This window comes from Gymnodraco acuticeps, unplaced genomic scaffold (assembly GCF_902827175.1).
Source record: "Gymnodraco acuticeps unplaced genomic scaffold, fGymAcu1.1, whole genome shotgun sequence".
NCBI lineage: Eukaryota > Metazoa > Chordata > Actinopteri > Perciformes > Bathydraconidae > Gymnodraco > Gymnodraco acuticeps.
Window position 1 is genome coordinate 7,092,613 of NW_022990271.1, and position 19,506 is coordinate 7,112,118.

A 19,506-nucleotide genomic window follows, 5' to 3' on the forward strand; every position below is an offset into this window, starting at 1 on the left:
ACAAGATTATGTGAACCGGAAAATTCTGTTCTGTTCTTCTGAGGAAACACATTTTGAGGAAAATAAGTTCATGCAGAGCCTAGGTACACCCTAGAAAATGATCCATTTGGAAGAGAAAAGGGATTCCTGCAAGTTATTTTGTGGTTATGTATGCTTTTGCACTGTATATGTGTAGTGTTTGTTTAAGAGAAGGAGACCATATGGGATAATAGAGGGACAAGCCCAAACAGTTGATGGAATTCTATCATTACATTATCCTCATGACGACAAAGCAACAGGCCAAACTCCAGTTTCAGAACCCAGAATGAGAGAGTGAGCAGGGGGGAGATGGGGGAACTCATTTCTGCTGCAGCTCATTTTCTTGAAATATTTCACATGAATATTGGCAGCCGTTGTGCTGCAGAAGACAAAAGGAAATGAACCGTGGCCGCTGGAGCCAAAGACAACACACAGTGTGAGAAAGTCTCGCTACAGTTACTGCTCACAGCACAGCGAGAGACAATCTCAATCTAAACTTTAAAAACTGCCTTGGGTATATGAAACGCATGAACACAGAAAACGAGTTGGTGAAAGATGTGACGTAGCCAGAGAAGAATTACCTTCTGTCACAGGGAAGGTTACAGCAAGAAACAAGGCAATTATAGTACACGAGTTGTGTTATTATTAGATGATAATAAATGAGTTGCCTCATGTTTGGTATTGAAATCTTACACTCTTTGAAATATTTATCCAAACTCTGTTTCAGTCTAACTATTTCAGGCTTTTAGTTCAGCCATTTCCGGCAAGAGGAGTAAACATTCCCCAAAATGAAACCCATGCTCAGTTACTAACAGTAAGGGGATTAACCGAGAAAACGATGGAATGAGACGCAGAGGTGGCTGGGGGGAAGAAGAAGGAGGGTGGCTTGGGAGAGGTGGTGTCTTACTGTAAATGACACCTCTTCTGTGTTGAGGAAGAGCAGAGGGTGACCCTGCTCTGCTGGGCATCAGTTTTCTCCCACACTACATTCATGTTGACGAGAACCATGACTTAAAGCTTCGCGAGAAACAAACCTGCAGTACACTCAGCTCTGACGTCCCTTTCTGTGTGTGTGTGTGTGTGTGTGTGTGTGTGTGTGTGTGTGTGTGTGTGTGTGTGTGTGTGTGTGTGTGTGTGGTGTGTGTGTGTGTGTGTGTGTGTGTGTGTGTGTGTGTGTGTTTGAGTGTGAGAGAGAGAGAGAGTTTTATGTTGAGTACACATGTGTTTGTATTTAGTGGTGTTATCTTTGCCTTGTCATCCAAAGTGTTAGGCCTTAAATGATTTGCTTCTTATTACCAATGTGTTAAAGGGACTCCATCCATTTCACAAACACTTACTAGTATGACTCTTATTTGACTCATCAAATGATGCTAGAGACTTCACTGCAGTAATCTCAATTTGAATTTGGAGGCAACACAAATAACCCAAAGTCTAAGTTCAATGTCGGGGTAAAAAGTCTGACATTTTAGACTGATTAATACAAGGCTGACAGGTACATGTAAAGGAGCCATATTTCACTCACAAATAATAATAATAATAATAATACATTTTATTTCAAAGCGCTTTTCCAGGTGCTCAAAGACGCTTTACAGGGGTTTGATAAAACATGATAAAATAGAATAAAGAATAGAAATAAAAAATAAATAAATATTAAAACAGCAACACAGCATAATTCACAAATTAAAAGCCAGTCTGAAGAGGTGTGTTTTGGTCAGTGTTTTGAAAGTGGGGGGGGGGGGGGGGGGGGTCGGTGCAGTCTCTGATGTGTTGCAAATGTAATGCTAAGGAGAATAAGTAGCATTAAATAATAAGTAATTGTACCTACTGCAAGGAAACAGTTCAACATGAAGACCACCAGTTTAACCCAAAGGCTAGAAAGAGATGGTCTGGATCACTTCAAAGGTTAAAAAAAAATCTGACTTCCAGCATGTCTCAAACTCACGGATTAACTTGTTATATCAAAAACTTGTAAAACTGAAACATGACATTTTTGGCTGGAGCTTCTTATTAAAGTGACACATCTTCTCATTTATGTATCGGCAAGTAAGCAAATAAATGTCATGTCAAACTTTAACTTTAAATCCTACTGATGAGGTAATGGCTTGTTGTTATACTGTATAATTACCATGCAACAAATAAGACCTTTTTTATATTATGAAATTAAACTTTCAATACACATAATGTTGATTGATAGCTTAAGGCTATACTTCGTGTCACTAAATAGCATGACACTAGGTGCATTTCTGCATACATAAAGATTAATTGGCTGCTTTCCTTAGCTTAAAATTAAGCATAAAGTCATGATTTTTAACTCAAAGCAAGGCACATACGCATATTTACTAACATGTGAAACTCTTTCTTTAAGTATATTACTTGGATGAATACACTTATCTGCAAGGCTGCAATAGAAGCACGTTAATGCCAAACCTCAAGGGTCTGAAATCCAGTGAGCTGTGACTCACTGGACACACCACAAACCACTTTGCACTCTCACCTCAGCCCCTCACGCCCAGGACTCGCTGTGTGTCAGAGGCTGATCCTTTAGAGAGAGAAAAGATGCAGCTCCAACACGACCAGGGAGCGGCTGTTTTACTGTCAAAATATCCACTCAACAGTGACCACTGCCCTCCCCCAGACTCTCTCATTCCTCACCTCAAGGCATTTTATAGTTACTGATGTTCTTATCTGACGAGTCCAGTATTAAGATAAGTTCCTGGTCTCATTTACAATCTTCTGACACCAAACTTACTTACCAGTTATTTTATTAATATATGCCTTTAATTGTTAAGAGAACAGTAATGTGAATCTTAATAATAGCGAGCTGCAACAATATGTGTCATTTGGGGATTTTTTTTTAAACTTGTCTGTGACAGAGCATTACATCCAAACAAATAAGTCCATAGAGGAGGTTTGACATGAATCATGAATGTATCTTGTTGACTTATACAAGTAGTTTCTGGTCGAGCCTCTTAAATCACGTAGGTATGAATAGATGTTGGCATTGATGGAAAGTCAAAGTCAAATTTGTTGTATAAAGCAAAATATTACAAATCATAAATTTGCCTCAAGGGTCATTACAATTGGAAACCAATACAGATAACAGTGCTTAAGTTAAAGATCATGATTAATAATACAAAGTATAGTAAACGTGTTAATTTGGCTTAATAATGTTTTATCTACAGCAAAAATAAAAAAGATAAGACTTTGTCAGAGGGAAATCTACAAACCTTCATATGTATATACAGTCAATTAAACTAGTCCCAAATTAACAATCTGCAACAATAAAATGAGATACACATTGATTTGGCAATAATTATTATAAAATTATATAATATACACTATTCTGGAATTGGCCTATCTGCATAATGAGATATTTGTTTTGTTCTACAAAATAGGAAATGATGCATGATATATATAATAAAAGAAAAGTTAAAATGCATGCATTGATTGTTTTCAACACTAATAATAAAGTGATTAAGTGATAACTTAGTGATAAAGTTCTGATTAATTTATGTGAGTATTTGGATCAGTGAGACTGACCGTTGAGCGGCCTGACCAAGCAAGGAGGCAGAGGCAGAGAGTTCACATATATCCCGGTGTGGGCATTTATTTAATCATAGACACAGCCTCAATCTGACTGTCCATGTGAACACCATCACCATCAACCACAAGGATCTCACCCACACTGACAGGAAAACAGAGCCTAAATAGACCCAGACCAATCAAACCAACAAGACACAGGTGAGGGGGAGGAGACAACACAGGGCACCAGGTGCACACAATCAGTTACACAGTGGTAACTTGTACAATTAATGCAACTTAACGTCATCATTTATACACCCTCAACATATTATTTGCACCCTGATTATTCTCAACCGCTGTCATCCTTACACCAGCATAAATACTTTTGGCGCTCTCGCTAACTCCCCTATCTTTTCAGGCGGAGCCGAGGACCCGACCAGCACCTGCCAGACGACATTCCAATCAATACGGTTTAATCAGTTAATAAATACTACCTCAATAATTAGTATAAATTATGTGCAAATATGTAATGCCAAACTGTACTGTGCAATCACGCTAATAAAGTGCAAACTGTTCACTAAAGTGCTGAGTTACAAGGCCCGAAGCCGTCAGTCCACAGTGACGAAGTTACCTAAGGATTTTATAAGTGAAGTTCTTTGTCATCAGCAATTAAATATTTACATTTAGAAATGAGGTTGAGGTTGAAATGCAGACAAAGAAATCTACAGTAGTCAGATGAAAATGTGGATTTATTTCCTCCATTATACAGCTAGCAAAAAGATGAATTGCGAACTTGGTAACACGTAACCAGGAGAGCTGCAGAAATGTTGGATCATGACATGAAGATATGGAAGCAGCAAGCGTCATCATTTCAAATCACTTAAAGAAGGTCATGAGAAGGGAGGGGGACAGGGAGTTTACAGAGGGAGTAAATTGAGAAACCAATGAAACTGAAGATAGGGCGTCCTCCAATATTTTGGTGGTCGTGCTTTGGGAGGGTGTGTAATAAAAAGCTGCAGTAGCCTAAACAGGACATAACTTTATGAAAATGAGGATACTTTTTAAGGTGACTGTAGAAAATGTAGAATTGGATGGGGGTTATCGAAAGCAAATCTGCAGGATTCAAATGTATTTGCACTCTGGGTGACAGTTGGTTGTCTCGAGGCAGACAAAGCCTCTTGGCAGTGGGATCAGGAGTAAACGTGGTCTTGTCAGCAGTGATGGAGAGGCCTTGCAGAGGGCAGGACTTTCCAGGGGGAAAAAAGCAGAGCGGTATTGTTGAGACTAAGTTTGAGGTGGTGGGCAGACATCCAACTGGAGATGTCAGCGAGGCTAGTGCATGCCTGCCTCAACCTGAGTGTCAGTGGATGGAAAAGAGAAGTTGTGGCATATAATGATATATATACTACCCTGTGCACCAGATGAAGTACTACATAAAGTTAGGCGCCTGTTAAAGCAGCTCAGGCAGGTTACCGCCATTTTCTTTACAGAAGAGGTGCAGAAAGGGACTAAGTGTTGCGTCTGAAAAGCACAGCGGTGTGGTTCAACGACATGAGAAAATCAATTGTCTCAACTTTGCCAATGCAACATCCTGTGATCATGTTTTGTGTAACGTTTGTCTTGATCAAAACTTGAGAATCTAATGAGCAACATCAACACATATGGTATGTATAAGTGCAGGTTGAGGCCGTGTTCGGACATGTGTGAGAGGAGAATGTGTATAATAATAAGGGGGGGGGAAAGGAAAGAATCTGATAGTGGAAACGAATGCTGTTGAATATACAGTGTCAAGAGTTTTTGGAGTGATAGCATACTGGAGAGCGCAGCCAGGCTGACTCTATGTTTGCTGGGTGTGGCTGTATAGACATGAAGCAGTGTGTGTGTGAAATCTATCACTGCACTGGACAAAATTCCTCATAATACAGTATACCACGGCACATGTACATATGTATAGGACATTATTCAATACTAAATTAAGAGGAATCAAACTGTTTAAAACAAATGTATTTATTCAGACAAGACTGAGCTTTTGTGTATCTATTTAAATGCCCCTGACTTCTGGGTTTGACAAGTGTAATGCACATTAGCTATAATCCCCATTTTGGAACCCTCTTTCTACAGTAAACAAGCATTTTATCAAAAACCTTTAGAGATAATGAAGACTCCCATTTGCAGTCTTGCACTCTTCTCCTGCAGCTATATTCTTTTTTAGTTCTCTTATATGATCAGGAAGAACTGATATCTGAGAAATCTATAGAAAGTGATAAACCCACAACCACTTTTTAACTTGATATACCAACATTTATAACTAATAAATAGCAAAATCGAAGAATAAAAACCAGCCTAAGCATCAAAACTCGGTATCAGTTATTATTAGTGGCTCATAACTGATATATTGAGTTTGTAAATCATTCATCAATGCTTAAAGGTTATTAGTTACAACCGGTTACAACGTATTCCCTTTCCCTGTTAGCATGACAAGTCACAATATACAGTAAATAGTGAACAGGTGCATTTAAAAAGAAAAAGAAAATGCAACCACTAAAAATATCTTATAGTATATTATTTATGACCACATTTTTACACAGATTGTAGAGGGTTTTATAAACTCTGTCTTCTTCTTTCAAACTGCTCTGGGTATATTCAAATGTAACCGTTAAGATATCAAGCGAAAGGTCTACAGCTTTTCTTGTGCAATTGTGTTCTCCAGCTTTTGTATCGCGAGAGCAGGGGAAGAAAGGAGAAAAAAAAGTTTGGGGGAAAGTTGATCAGACCAGGGATGAGGAAAGCGCTGCGAGAGAGCCACAGTGAGTTCTGCCATTATCATCCTCAGGAATGCATCAGCTCCTCTAACTTATCTGTGCAGAGGCAACACACAACTGGATGCGCAAGAGCAGACACCAAACCTTACGATGCGCATCTATTTATAGCAGCTTAGCGAAAGGTTTGAGTAACTCTTCTTCTTCTCCACAGTTTTCTTCTAAACGTTTATTCAGCAATATCAGCAGGAAAGAGTTAAGAAGTCCTCTGTCGGGTCTGAGGCGAATCTCCTGTTCGGGAGACAAGGTAAAGTAACGACTCTCTCGTGCGCAATTTTGCACGTTTTTCATTTTTTGTTACACTGCATGCTTTTGCGACTATCAGCTTCTTACCTATAACGGTATAAGTCATAGAATGCGTGATTTTTCTTTTGTGCGCAGCATCTCCTGCACTCCCCTTTGCGTCTTTTCAAAAACGTTTATTGTTTTGCAGCTTTGACTCCAGACTGCAGAGGTCGACGAGACTAGGAAACGAGTTTAGGATACTTTTATTTTACCGAGGGCTGGAGTTGTATACACTTGAGAGTGGATATGCCGGATAGTAAGTGTGGAGGACGGCTGCTGCAGTTGGCCGTGGCTCTGGTGACTTTGCTGTCTCTCGCTGAGCTTGGACACTTTGCAGAGGTGGTGGACACCGAGGACAGCGAGCTGAAGGCCAAGCAGATCGACTCCAGAGCCAGCAGGGCCAAGAGGAGGGGAGGGTCGGACGTCCTCAGAGGGTAATGTGACTATGATAATCCCACTAAATCCAATTTAGGAATTTTTTTAATTTTCTCCAATGTCCTGAATGCCAATTTCCCTTCAAGCTTTTTGAATATAAGTGAGCGTCTAACAGTTTGTGTACAGTAGGAGCAGGTGTTCCTTCTCAAGTGGGACTTGCTGTTCCTTCAAAAATATGTAATAAAGCTTACTAAGACCCATGGGTGACATTGTCGGTGATGGGAAGTTTGGAGCAACGTTTAGTAATTAAATACTGGCAAGAATATCACATTCCTGCTGACTGCAATAATAAATTAAATCCAAACAAAGGAGGCCATTGGTCGTGTGTGGCTGTGGCAGAGAGAGGGAGAGAGAGAGAGAGAGAGAGAGAGAGACTAACAGCCTAATCCTCTTTCTGGCCAAAAACACCACACCCCAGTTATGGATAAATCACATCTGCAGCTGTACACAGTGGGTCACTGCTGGAGAGGTTGTGTGTGTGTGTGTGTGTGTGTGTGTGTGTGTGTGTGTGTGTGTGTGTGTGTGTGTGTGTGTGTGTGTGTGTGTGTGTGTGTGTGTGTGTGTGTGTGTGTGTGTGCGTGCGTGTGTGTGTGTGTGTGTGCATGTGCGTGTTCAGAAAGGGAGAGAGAGACAGAGAGAAAGAAGAAGAGAAAGCACGTCTGTGTCCAGTGATGACAGCAAACAGCTGATGAAGGTCACACAGTAGACAGCTCAATGAGCATTCTCCACAGGCATTTTTATTTGACATGCTTTAAGTTAATGTATCAGAACATCTGGGTTTAAAGGCAGGAAGTGCATACAGGTTGCATACTGTGTCACGCTGATTTAACAGTAATAAGAATGTTTCAGAGATCCAACAGGCTTAATTATTCTCCGCCTAGCTCTGTGTAGAGTTACACTGTACAGTATATACTCTGACCCCCGGGTCAACACATGCTCAGTGGGTGGTTACACATTCACATATGTAGGCCTGTCACAGACCTGTAGGTGGCAGGATGGTCCAGGCATTCATTTCCATGTCAGATGGAATGCTTTTTTTCACAGGTGCATCAGATTTCCTCCAACACCTTGTGCAGCCTAATATTCTCATCCATCAACAACATTTTTTTTATTGGGAAGTGCCCAGTGCTGCATGCTAGGCCATGTCTGACAGTAGCAGTAGCACTAGCACAACATACTGTAACATGCTTTAATCCACTGGTATCCAACCTAAGGGTCAAGATCCCACAGTGGGATCACAGGAGGAATCTAAGAGGTCACTAGATATTTGAACACTCTTTAGTTTATCTTTCAACTGCTTTATTGTGAAATGCTAGTTAAGATGGAGCAATACCAGTTTGTCATATCTGACAAATACTGACTTATGACCTCTTTTTAACAACTAAGATATTAATAATATGTTTGGATGCTTACATTTTGCCTAGTCTAGACTTATTCTTCTCTAGAATACGATCCAGGAATTTTTGGCAAATTTGTGCCAATAACGATATTGAGTTTCTGTCTGATGCCTCCTAACTAAAAAGGAAGCGAAAAAAATCCCTTTTGATGAAGTTTTTCATGACGCCCATAATGAGGGGTCATATGTAGGCTTGGTTTCATACTATGTCGTCAAAAGCAAAACACGTTTACTGTAGGATGTTTTCAGAAATGTAATGGGCATTTGTATGCTTTTTTAGAGGGCTGTGAAATCTTAATTTCAGTAATTTCAGAGAAGCTGTGTGTTTGCTTATTATAGAAATTGGACAGAATATTGTCATCTTTCAGTTGGTATATCAGTTATCGAGGTTCTAAGGACAGAGAGTGTTGCATATTGAACAGAATGTAAAGCCCTCGAAAACAAATATGTGATTATGCTCTGTATGAATAAAATTAACTTGATTTAAGTGATTTGAACTGTGTGACATGGATTACAGTAATTGCCCTGCATTTTCCACAGACCTAATGTGTGTGGATCAAGGAACAACGCTTACTGCTGCCCAGGCTGGAAGACTCTGACTGGAGGAAACCAGTGCATTGTTCGTAAGTATCACACATTTCTCTGTTGTAAATTCACTTCAGGTAGAACTTGGAGCTCTTCATCTTTGACACTGGTGGTAGTTTCCAGAGTCCAGCTGTGTTTATTGGTGCCATCCAGTCACAGAGTATTATATAATCGGGATGGAAAGTGAGTGCATGTGTCATTATCTGAAACTATCTTTGACCAGGAATTTGACTTTAGGGCAAACCGGTCTTGAATATTTATTGATTGACAGTCCTTATTCTTGAACAGTATCAAATGACTATATCAGGAAAAAAATGCACTATTATTCCTAGTATTTAATGTTGCCTTTTACTGCACTTATTCCGTGATTTCAAAAACGGACTGCCAACACTTCACAGATTTCTATTCAAATATTGCTATTTAATCACCCAATACATGTACATCAGTATGAGTTAATGTTGCTAACAGAGCTCTTAACATGACATAAAATAATTGGGAATTTGGTTATTAATTTTGGTCCATTTCCCCTAGTATTCTGGCAGTGGTTGTTTCTTTTCTCTCCCTCTCCCCCTCTCTCTCCCTGGTAGACAGGAAAGTCTGAGAGGCTGTAGATTTGTGTGATTGCAGTCTGGCTGGTCGGCTGGACAAATGCCTGTTGCGGCTCTAATGACATTGTTTAACAGTGGGGTTCAGGGAACAGGGGTCAGTTGCTGGACTCTACCTGATGGGAGAGAGGGGCGGGGGACCATGCCAACATTAGTCAGTGGGAAAGAAAACAACTGAGCGAAAAATCTCTAGCCAACTCAAAACACACACTGGAACATATTAATAGCAACCAACTGGGCTTCTTTAGCATGGCAATGATGGAGTTTAAAAGGAAGTTTGGGTCATATTTGGACTGTATGAGTTTTAAAATATTATACATTATAGTTCAGTAAGCAACAGATACACAACATAGAATTTCTCAAGACACACCGTGGCACTATAAAGTGAGCATTGGACTGCTGATTAATATTGTACCTGACAAAGGATGTTTTTTTATGTTTTTTGACCAAGTGACATGTTCCTCTTTGCAGCGATCTGCCGAAGTTCATGTGGAGACGGTTTCTGCTCCAGACCCAACATGTGCACCTGCCCCACTGGCCAGATCTCCCCAGCCTGTGGATCCAAGTCAGGTCATTAATCTGCACGTCCATTTTCCCAAGGAGTGAACTCTTTTGAAGCTTGCTTGATGGGTTTAATATAGTGTACATAGATGAGGGAGTTAACTGGTATTTGACTTGGTTGATGATTTATGTAAATAGGAGTGTATGTCAGAAGTAAGCGTTTCTTGGAAAGTACAGCGTTTACTACCTCCCTGGCTTTTTTCTTTTTTCAAAAGGAGTTTTAATCTGAAGAAAAACATATATTGCAGGAACAATAATGACAAGCACTGACGGATGATGACAACCATGCAGTCGTAGATGTAGCTTTCCTCTGTAGGATAGGCAAAAGATTGTTAATTGGCTCAGATTCCTGTAGTTCAAACCGCACTATGGCTTTTGCATTTTTTTCCTACATTTCCATCTCCTCATCAGGAGTAATGAGCACTAACTAGCATGGTATATAAATATGAGATACTAAGCCAAAAACTTCCTGAAAAAATAACCTTGAAACTGCTTTAAGCAATCGATATACTTTTTGTTGCAATCACGTTCTTGAAAATACTGGTCAATTTCGTAGATTGTTTGTGTGTGTGTGAGTGTGTGTGTGTGTGAGTCGTTTGGGTGTGTGTGTGCTTTGGAAGAGGTCCATAGTCAACATCTCCTCATTGTTCCTCTTCTTGCAGTTCACAGCGCTTCAACCCAATGTGCTCATCTGTTTGCACACCATACATTTCTATGAAATGATATCCCAGCATGACTTTAAGAGTTCAGAGTGGATTGTGTTTATGTTGTAAATCCAATATGAAGCGTATGTTTGTGTACTCTGAATTTAACTCTTAACATAACCCTGTGTGTGTCTGTTTGTGTGTAATTCTGTTGTTGTGCCCACAGTCCAGAACTGTAACATTCGGTGTATGAACGGGGGAACATGTGCTGAGGACAACTGCCAGTGTCAGAAAGGCTACGTGGGGAACCACTGCGGGCAACGTAAGGATACTTTTTTAGCTTGTTTTTATTGCTAATTAGCGAATGTTAGCATGCTATCAAGCTGAACCCTGAGCCTTTACTTTGTCATTGTTTACATGTTCCTGTGAAAGCGCTAGAATTAAACATAGTAAACATTCAGCTCAAGCTGGCCGGCCAAAGATCAGCCCCTTAGAGCTGCTAGCTTGTTGTAGTTTTGGCCATCCTTCCTATAAGTTATAATAACTTTGTACTTACCAAGATAATTCATGATGAAAAATACATTGTCTCCAAAATGTCATCACGTCATAATTTTTTACTCATTTCATTTGAGTGAAATGATCATAAATACCATATGAATACTTGAGGAATGGTCTAAAATGTGTTTTTTGAGGTCACATAGATTGTTTTTCTCTCTTTTCTTCTGCAGCGGTTTGTGAGAATGGCTGCCTTAATGGAGGAAGGTGTGTGGCCCCCAACAAATGTGTGTGTACCTACGGCTTCACCGGGGCTCAGTGTGAGAGAGGTAAGGAGCGCCACACTAACATCTTACATCACACAGTCTCTTTACTCTACGTTCACTACTTACAACTGTGGAAGTGGTTTTCAAAGCGTATTATGTGCTGCTTCTGTGAAAATATGACTCTTTGCTGAATGGCTGTGGTTTTTTGTGACGAAAGACAATTCCTGCTTAGTCATGCCACCGGCTCCATGGATGTGGTTTGTTGTGGAACATTTGCATGTCAAGCTTGGTCTACCAAATGACCAATTTTTCCACATCTGCTCTGAAGCACAGCCCAGGGGAACGTGATGTCTTTGTTAGCTGAAGACCTCCCAACCTCCTGTGGTTGCTCTCTGGCACATGTGAACAAAAGATTCAAGGTATACAAAAGCACATGCAAACCGAGAGCAGCCTGCTCTTTGCACTTTGTGAGTGAAACTTGTGCATGTGCAGGCAAATGTGTGTGCAGTTTATGTATGTGTTGGGGGTCTGTGGTGGTGATGACCTGAAAAGGTCAAAGGGGTGACCTTGTAAAGCTAATATTTGGATTAGCAGCAGAGCTCCTAATTAGTAACATCCCTTTTAACGAGGCCATTCTTGAGAGGCCTGTCAGTTTGGTATGGATTGGTCCTTTTTTTACTTTAGTACTTTCTTCAATCTTGCAACTAATAGGTCACTATCTGGTTGTCTTGTGGGTTAGCGCCAGCACTTATCTGCTGAAGCACACTTGTACATGCTGTGACTTTGCTTTTCACCCTTTCCTGTGGAAGCTTGGCCTAAGGGTTTGTGAGACTCGTGAGGAATTCAAATCAAGCACACAGTATCTTGTAGATGTTTACAAGGAACCTCTTAAACAAAGCTATTGGTGTCTTTTGTTTTGGTTTCTGATTAATAAATGTTGAATGGAAAGAAGATTTAACCCCATCTAGTTTTAAAATGTTGATTTGCCACTGGTATTTACTTTTACGTTTGCTGATAAGGACTTCATAGTAAAACAGGCTTACCTTTTGTCGTGGCCATAATAATTCACTATAACTCTAGTATCGCAATATCTATAGAATATTGGAACCAAAATGTTTTCAAAAACAATATGTTGGTACTTGGTTAACTCTTCTTTTGACAAAATGCCTCATATTGTCATCTTACTAATCGTAAGTTGGATCACAAGTTGGATCAATAATGAGCATTATAATATTTTCTGCCCTGTCAATTGATCAGTTATTTGGTCCTTCATCTTGCATTTGGTTGTACTAATAGAGGTAAGGAAAGTAGGCCAACGTTTACAGTCATGTTTTGGGTTAAGTTACTTTCACTGGAATTTCCTTGGCTAGTATCCATCACCACCTCCCAAGGGAAAGCCATTGTGCTCTCACACAAACATGAGCACATGCACAACCCCACACTGTTGTTAATGCAATTTACAGAACAGTGCCTCAATTATGGCTTGATCTTATCACTTTAGCAAGAACACAAGGTTTTCAACAAACACATGCTCTGACCAGGGGAGAGGTAGCTGCACTCAGGACTCAGGGGTTCTTTGGATGTGGAAAAATCCTGGAGCAATCAGGGCTCGACATTAACACACCACCACTGCAGAGCTGTGTGCTGCCAAGTGGCTGGTGATCTGCTGGCCAGCGGCCCCTCCACCAGGCACAGATGACTGCAGTGAAAATGCAGCCTGGTATATCAACGCGCACTTTGTTGGTTACAAATGTGATTTAGGTTGGAATGTGGGATTGCTGAGATCCAGCAATCTGCTGCTGATTGCACGCAGGAATTTTTGCTCCTGCTGAACAAATATGTAGCTATGAAGTTGTAAGGTCGAGCCTTCGTTGTGACTCCATTGAAATCACTTGGGATGATGATGAAAGATTTGCACTAAACATGGCAATACGTGATTTACACACAGTCAGTAGGCTCTCTTGCCTCTTAATGCATCGGCTAGAAGAGAGTGACTCATCATCACTCTCTTCTAGCCGAGTGCAAACCTCAGAAGATAACTATCCCACAACTTAACTGAGTGTGTGTATGCAAGTGTGTGCATAATGTGTGCATGCTCGACTTGTAAGTCCTAAGAGGATGGAGAAATCTGCTGACGGGCCAAGTAGGAAGGCCCCACCCAGATATTAGACCCTTTAACCCATGCATGGAACCATACACAAACGTACGGGTGCATTTGCACAAATTACGCACATGCTAAGGCATGTAAGGATCATCTGCCAGAAGAAGTGTCCAAACATTTTAGAGTTAATCCAGGAAACCCTTTTGACCCTCTTCCCGACGGCTTCCCTCCTTTTCACATCGAGGCTGTTGTTGTGCACAAACTCACTGGTTATTGAGGAGTCCAGCATTTCACAATTGTGTTTCCAAAAGGGACTGAAGCTCTGCACAGACAAGCCTGCTAAGGAGAGTCAAAACAAACTATCTGCCCTCCATCAGATGCATGTTTTTTGAAGCAGCTACCAGAAAGCAGCAAAAACAAGTGAAGCATTTTTGTAAGTTTTGGTCTGTTTTGAGATCATCTCTGGCTAGACTGCTGGTGAGGGGCTGGGACATTGGCTGAAATTCCGTGTGTGTGTGTTAGAGTGCATTTGTGTGTGAACACATGTTATTGCTCCCAGATGTACAGGACATGGGTGGATCCCACAGCTGTATGCAGTTCACAGAGAGACAGTAAGATGACAGATGAAATGACACCACTTTCTTCCTACAGCTGTCCGCCTCTCCCTGTTTACGTCAGCTGACTGTTTAAGTGCTGCACTTGTCTTTGCTCTATTTGATGCTCAGATCTTTTAGTTTTTGAGTGTTTGCGCTCCTCCGTAATGAGCAGGTATTATGTCATATGGATTATGTGTGGCAGCTTGAAAGTAATGACATATAAACTTTATTCTGATGAAAAGATAAACCTGAGTTATTTACTCTGTCTGCTGTACTCAGCTTATACGGGTGCCATGTACAAACTTTCCATAGCTCCTGTCATTGCTTTTTCCTATAGGTGTACAGCTTTGCTGTTGTAGGTAAGGTACGTAATGTAGGCTTTAAGTAGTTACCTGGCAACTGGTTGGGTTTATTTGTCTTAAAGCTGAATGTCGTTTAAAGCAACAGTTGAATAAGTACTCAGATCCCTTACTTCAGTTAAAATATTCCATTACAGGTCCCAAGTCAAAAAACGTCTAAGTCCAAGTGAAGTCTAGAGTTATTTGTGTAAAGGGCAGAGTCAAGTTCCAAGTTTTTTTGGATTTTGTCTGGTCTAAAAAATCTAAGAAAAACACGTGGTGTTGTTTTGAGCTCAAGTCGTGTGAGTTCTTTATATATATATTATGTTACAATGCACCATATAATCAGATTTGATCTTGTGTTTAGCATGCAACTAAATCTTCAAAATAACAATAACTCACTTCTAGCTAGCTCTCAAACTAATATAGGTGATTCAGCAGTACAAAGTTTCCATCTGAAATGGAAACACTCAAATAAATACAAAAAAAACTGTACTTGAGTAAATGTCCTTAATTCATTTCTCCCGCTGGGTGGATGGAGACAAAGAATCAACAGCATTTGGTATCCTGTAGAGGCTGAGCAGGAGGGAGTGAGAGAGAGGGAGAGATGACCCAGTTCTGTTTCACACAGCGCTGGAGCCAGAGGCGGAGAGACCGTGGAGGCACGTGACAGGTCTGGGCTGGGCCCCGGTCCGCACGGGAAACGCACAATGTCTCGTTTGTTTTAAACGACTGCGCTGTTGGAACCGGTCTCCCTCTTTCCTCTCGCTGTCTGTTGTCTGCCGTGAAATGTGGAAATGATTTTTGCTTTTGGATCTGGGCCAGATTCTTTTGGGAGGGATGAGTTTTTCACCCTTTCTTTCTCTCCGTCCCTATCTCTGTTTCGCCATCTTACAATTTTTCACCTGATTAGTTTCAGTGATCTTTTTATATCAGTGGGGAGTATGCAACTAAAGACTGGTGTTTGGAGAGAGTGGAGTGGAAGGTGGATGCATGCAAGCAGTGGGATCAAGGGAATGACTATGAAACCATTTTGAAGGGAAGGAGAGGTGAAGAAATCTCGAAGGAGGGACTTTCTTCACACTTTTGAGCTCATATTTATTTAAGCTGTTTAGTTTGAACTCTAGGCTGCTGTAGCTGTGGGGAAATCACCTACTGTGTTTCACAGACACGCCCAGCCTCTGCCGGCCTTAGGGGAGATGACCTATTCCATCGATTGTGAATAATAATAAAATATAGAAAACAGCACACTACAAGGTTAATGAGTCATATTACCTTAAAACACAATACATGTTACTGAAGAACCGATGATCATACAATATGTGCACCAGACAGATTTTTTATTGTCTGTGTCTCTTTGCTTATTCTAGCTCGTTTCGATTACTTTCCACAGCCGCCCCCACACAACTTTAAAAGGTTTTCCAGACCCTTTCCCTATCTCTGCTTTTCTCTATCACACACACACACACACACACACACACACACACACACACACACACACACACACACACACACACACACACACACACACACACACACACACACACACACACACACACACACACACACACACACACACACACACACACATATAAATGACAATGCACCTGAGAGCCAGACCGATTAAAATGCCAGGAAAAGACAATGCTTTCTTTATGGTGTGTGTTACTGTCCATTCTGGCATCTCTCATAACGTGAGTGAGTCGTAGACAAGCTACATTTAATTCAGATTAAGCCTTTGTTTGTTTAAGCCATAAAGTGTTTAACTCACAGAATCAAGTGAATGTTTGAGGTGTTATCAACTTTGGCTTTAGCTCTCTTTTCACAGTTTTGGATAAAATGTTTCACAAATGCTTTGTTTAAAACTAGTTTTATATCTAAAGGACTTCCACCAATAGAAGTGATTGATAGGTACTGGAACAGCTATCATATTTGCAATTTAGCATTGTGTTTGTACTCAAAATGGAGAAACAAAGTAAAGTTTCCAACAAAGTTTCCTGCTTTGGCTTTGTAGATTACCGCACCGGGCCGTGCTTCGCCTCGGTGCACAACCAGATGTGCCAGGGCCAGCTCACAGGCATTGTGTGCACAAAGAATTTGTGCTGCGCCACAGTGGGACGGGCGTGGGGTCACCCCTGCGAGATGTGCCCTGCCCAGCCTCACCCCTGTCGAAGAGGGTTCATACCAAATCACCGCACCGGGGCGTGCCAAGGTAAAGTCTGTTCCACAGATTCTCTGTATTTTTTCTGTTTTCTGTCTCTGTCACCCTCCCTCCTCTCTCCTTCAGCGAGAAAAGTGCTGCTTCTATCCTTATTTTGCTCGCTTTAACTCCTTCCCCCTCCTTGTCTGCCTACACCCCTCTTCCTCTGTCGTTCCCTCATCTCTACCCATCATCCCCTCTCCAGAGGATTAGTTCTAATTGGGTTAAATTGGGGTGGGTGGCAGTGCCTCCCACATGTGTATGGAATGCCCGCAGACACACACTGTGGCGGGACTGTCAGAGTCAGTAACACGGGTCAGTGGAGGTGCCACGTGGGAGAGCTCATTCCTGGTAAGACGGCCCTCTGCATGTCTGCCTCAGACCCAACAACACAGAACCTCTGCAGGGGAGGCAGATCGGAGCCAGAACCCAGAGGAACATGCAGCGCTCTGACTGCATCAGGTCACAGCCTCCTGGGGCTTTCTAGCATGAGACCCACATTTTTATCTGTCAAATACATTCATTTCATTTAATTTGATCATCAAATCAGTCACAAGTTTTTCCCAAAAGTTCCCAAAACCTAGTCCTCAATTCTCTGATGACTACATAGCGACCCTCATGAAACAAATGTTCATACACAAACGTCATTGTGTATGATCACGACTATAACCTTCTGTTTGACGTTAGACCTTTCCTTTCTGTATTTCCATCTCTTCCTTGGTTGACTTGGCTTTAATTTATGTTCCTCCTGCAGGAGACATTCTTCTCTCTCCCTTTTCTTTTCCCTTGTCAATCTGTTGATCGCAGGAAAGTCCGAGCCAGACTGTTAAAACAGACCCAATTGAAATCCATGCTTATCCAGTCGTGTGCAGATTTCTATGTTAAAATTGCTCTCTTGCCCCTGCACTGAATTGCATTACCATCTCTGTGTCATTTTCCTTTTTTTGTACATTACAGGAGTCTGTGATCCCATGTGTGTGTGTGTGTGTGTTAGAGTGTGAAATAATTTTATGCTTTGTATGTACAGATGTGGATGAGTGCCAGGCCATCCCTGGCCTCTGTCAAGGAGGAAACTGTCTCAACACAGTGGGATCCTTTGAATGTAAATGCCCCGTTGGGCACAAGTTCAACGAGGTCTCACAGAAATGTGATGGTAAGAATGAACCTAACAGCCATCACATTAAACTGCGAAATGTATGACTTTCAGTGTAAACTCGAATTACAGAGTAGGGTGGAATCAATTATTTTAAAAGTTTTTAATTAACAAAATCCGTCTATTTATGGTTAACTTTAGCTCAGTTGTGGTATTCTGATTATTACTTTGTGGGGAAAGACCACACATATGCCACTTTGCCCTTCCCTTGAAACAGGTTTAATTAAACCAAAGCAGCACTCAGCTTTCTCCCAGTAATCCTGTTTAATACTTAATTGTGATGCGTATAAGAGGCTTTCCCCTCGTGTACATGTGTAAAGAGAAACTATGTTAACTCTGAAAGGCACACACATAGCTGAATTAAGTAGCAGTAAAATGCACTATTGCTAAATTCAATGCACTCAGGGGATTTGCTGCTACAACCTTACTTGGTCTGTTATGCCCAGTGGCTTATGGAGGCTAATGCTAGTTCATATAAGTATTGCCATGTAATACTTATTACTGAGTTACTTTGTGGTCAGGTATGTACAGAGACAGTAACAAGTTGTTTTGACTCAGTTGTGGATCCTGATTATCAACCTTAGACTGACTTACATAGTTATAAAATCATAATTTTGTCAAACTTATACACTTGGAGGCAAAACTACGCTTTTTAATGTGTCAGGCTCCAAAGAATCTGAAATAACATCTTCCTCTCTGCATCACCTTTGTTCCTTCACACATAGAGACCCACAGTTAGTCTGTAAAAAATATTGGCTATGAAAACATGAAAATGACAATTTCCAGACGAAGCTTAACTCTTGTGAAACAGACTGAACAGGCTAGTGTAGCACTCATTTGCAGACTCGAATGTGCTACTTTATGGCCAGAAATTATTGGTGGAAAACTTCTTGACTTTGTATAAGACATTTTAAACAGGTCTACGTTACAGTTCCTTAACAGACTTTATGCAATGGTGCTAACAGAAGAGCAGCTACAGAGGCCCCTGGATTTAATATCCTGTTACAATGCCTTATTTCCATTGTCATTGCCAACATGTGTTTTAGTCACTCTTGAAGACATTCATATTTCAGTTTAATCGCTTACCCCAACAGTTATGATTTCTGTGCAGTTTTTAACAAACAGGAAGCAATCTCAAATGTTTGGAAAAAATACTTGATCGTTTTTTGTCTTTTCCTCCGCTCTCTGCAGATCTGGACGAGTGTTCAAACATCCAAGGTCTTTGTGGTGTAGGTGAATGCTCTAATACTGTTGGCAGCTACCTCTGCAAGTGTCCCCAGGGATATTACACATCTTTGGATGGATCCAAGTGTATAGGTGAGCCATCTGTCGCGCTAGCTGTCACGCCTCTGTAAAGTATAATCAACAGCATTGTATTTGCTTTGGTTCATTGTTACTAGGGTAGATGAAATTTGAGACAAAGAAGTTGAGTGAAAAAGGGGCCGCCTCTTTCTTTTTTCCTTTTTCCACCCCATTTTGGTTCTTCT

The 19,506-nt window shown here is 41.0% G+C and overlaps 1 protein-coding gene across 2 annotated transcripts in view; it reads left to right on the forward strand.

Annotated features, from left to right (window-relative positions):
* Positions 1-6,308: 6,308 nt before the first annotated feature.
* Positions 6,309-19,506, forward strand: part of fbn1 (fibrillin 1) — a 60,562-nt gene continuing 47,364 nt past the window's right edge. Inside the window, exons 1-10 of one of the 2 annotated variants that reach the window (XM_034220984.1) lie at positions 6,309-6,347; positions 6,514-6,606; positions 6,793-7,078; positions 9,016-9,098; positions 10,137-10,235; positions 11,097-11,192; positions 11,599-11,694; positions 16,681-16,878; positions 17,894-18,019; positions 19,211-19,336. In XM_034220984.1, the coding sequence (XP_034076875.1) occupies positions 6,891-7,078; positions 9,016-9,098; positions 10,137-10,235; positions 11,097-11,192; positions 11,599-11,694; positions 16,681-16,878; positions 17,894-18,019; positions 19,211-19,336 (1,012 nt within the window). In that variant the 5' untranslated portion in view covers positions 6,309-6,347; positions 6,514-6,606; positions 6,793-6,890. Of the gene's footprint in view, positions 6,607-6,792; positions 7,079-9,015; positions 9,099-10,136; positions 10,236-11,096; positions 11,193-11,598; positions 11,695-16,680; positions 16,879-17,893; positions 18,020-19,210; positions 19,337-19,506 lie in introns of both variants that reach the window. The other variant, XM_034220985.1, reaches the window with a different exon arrangement.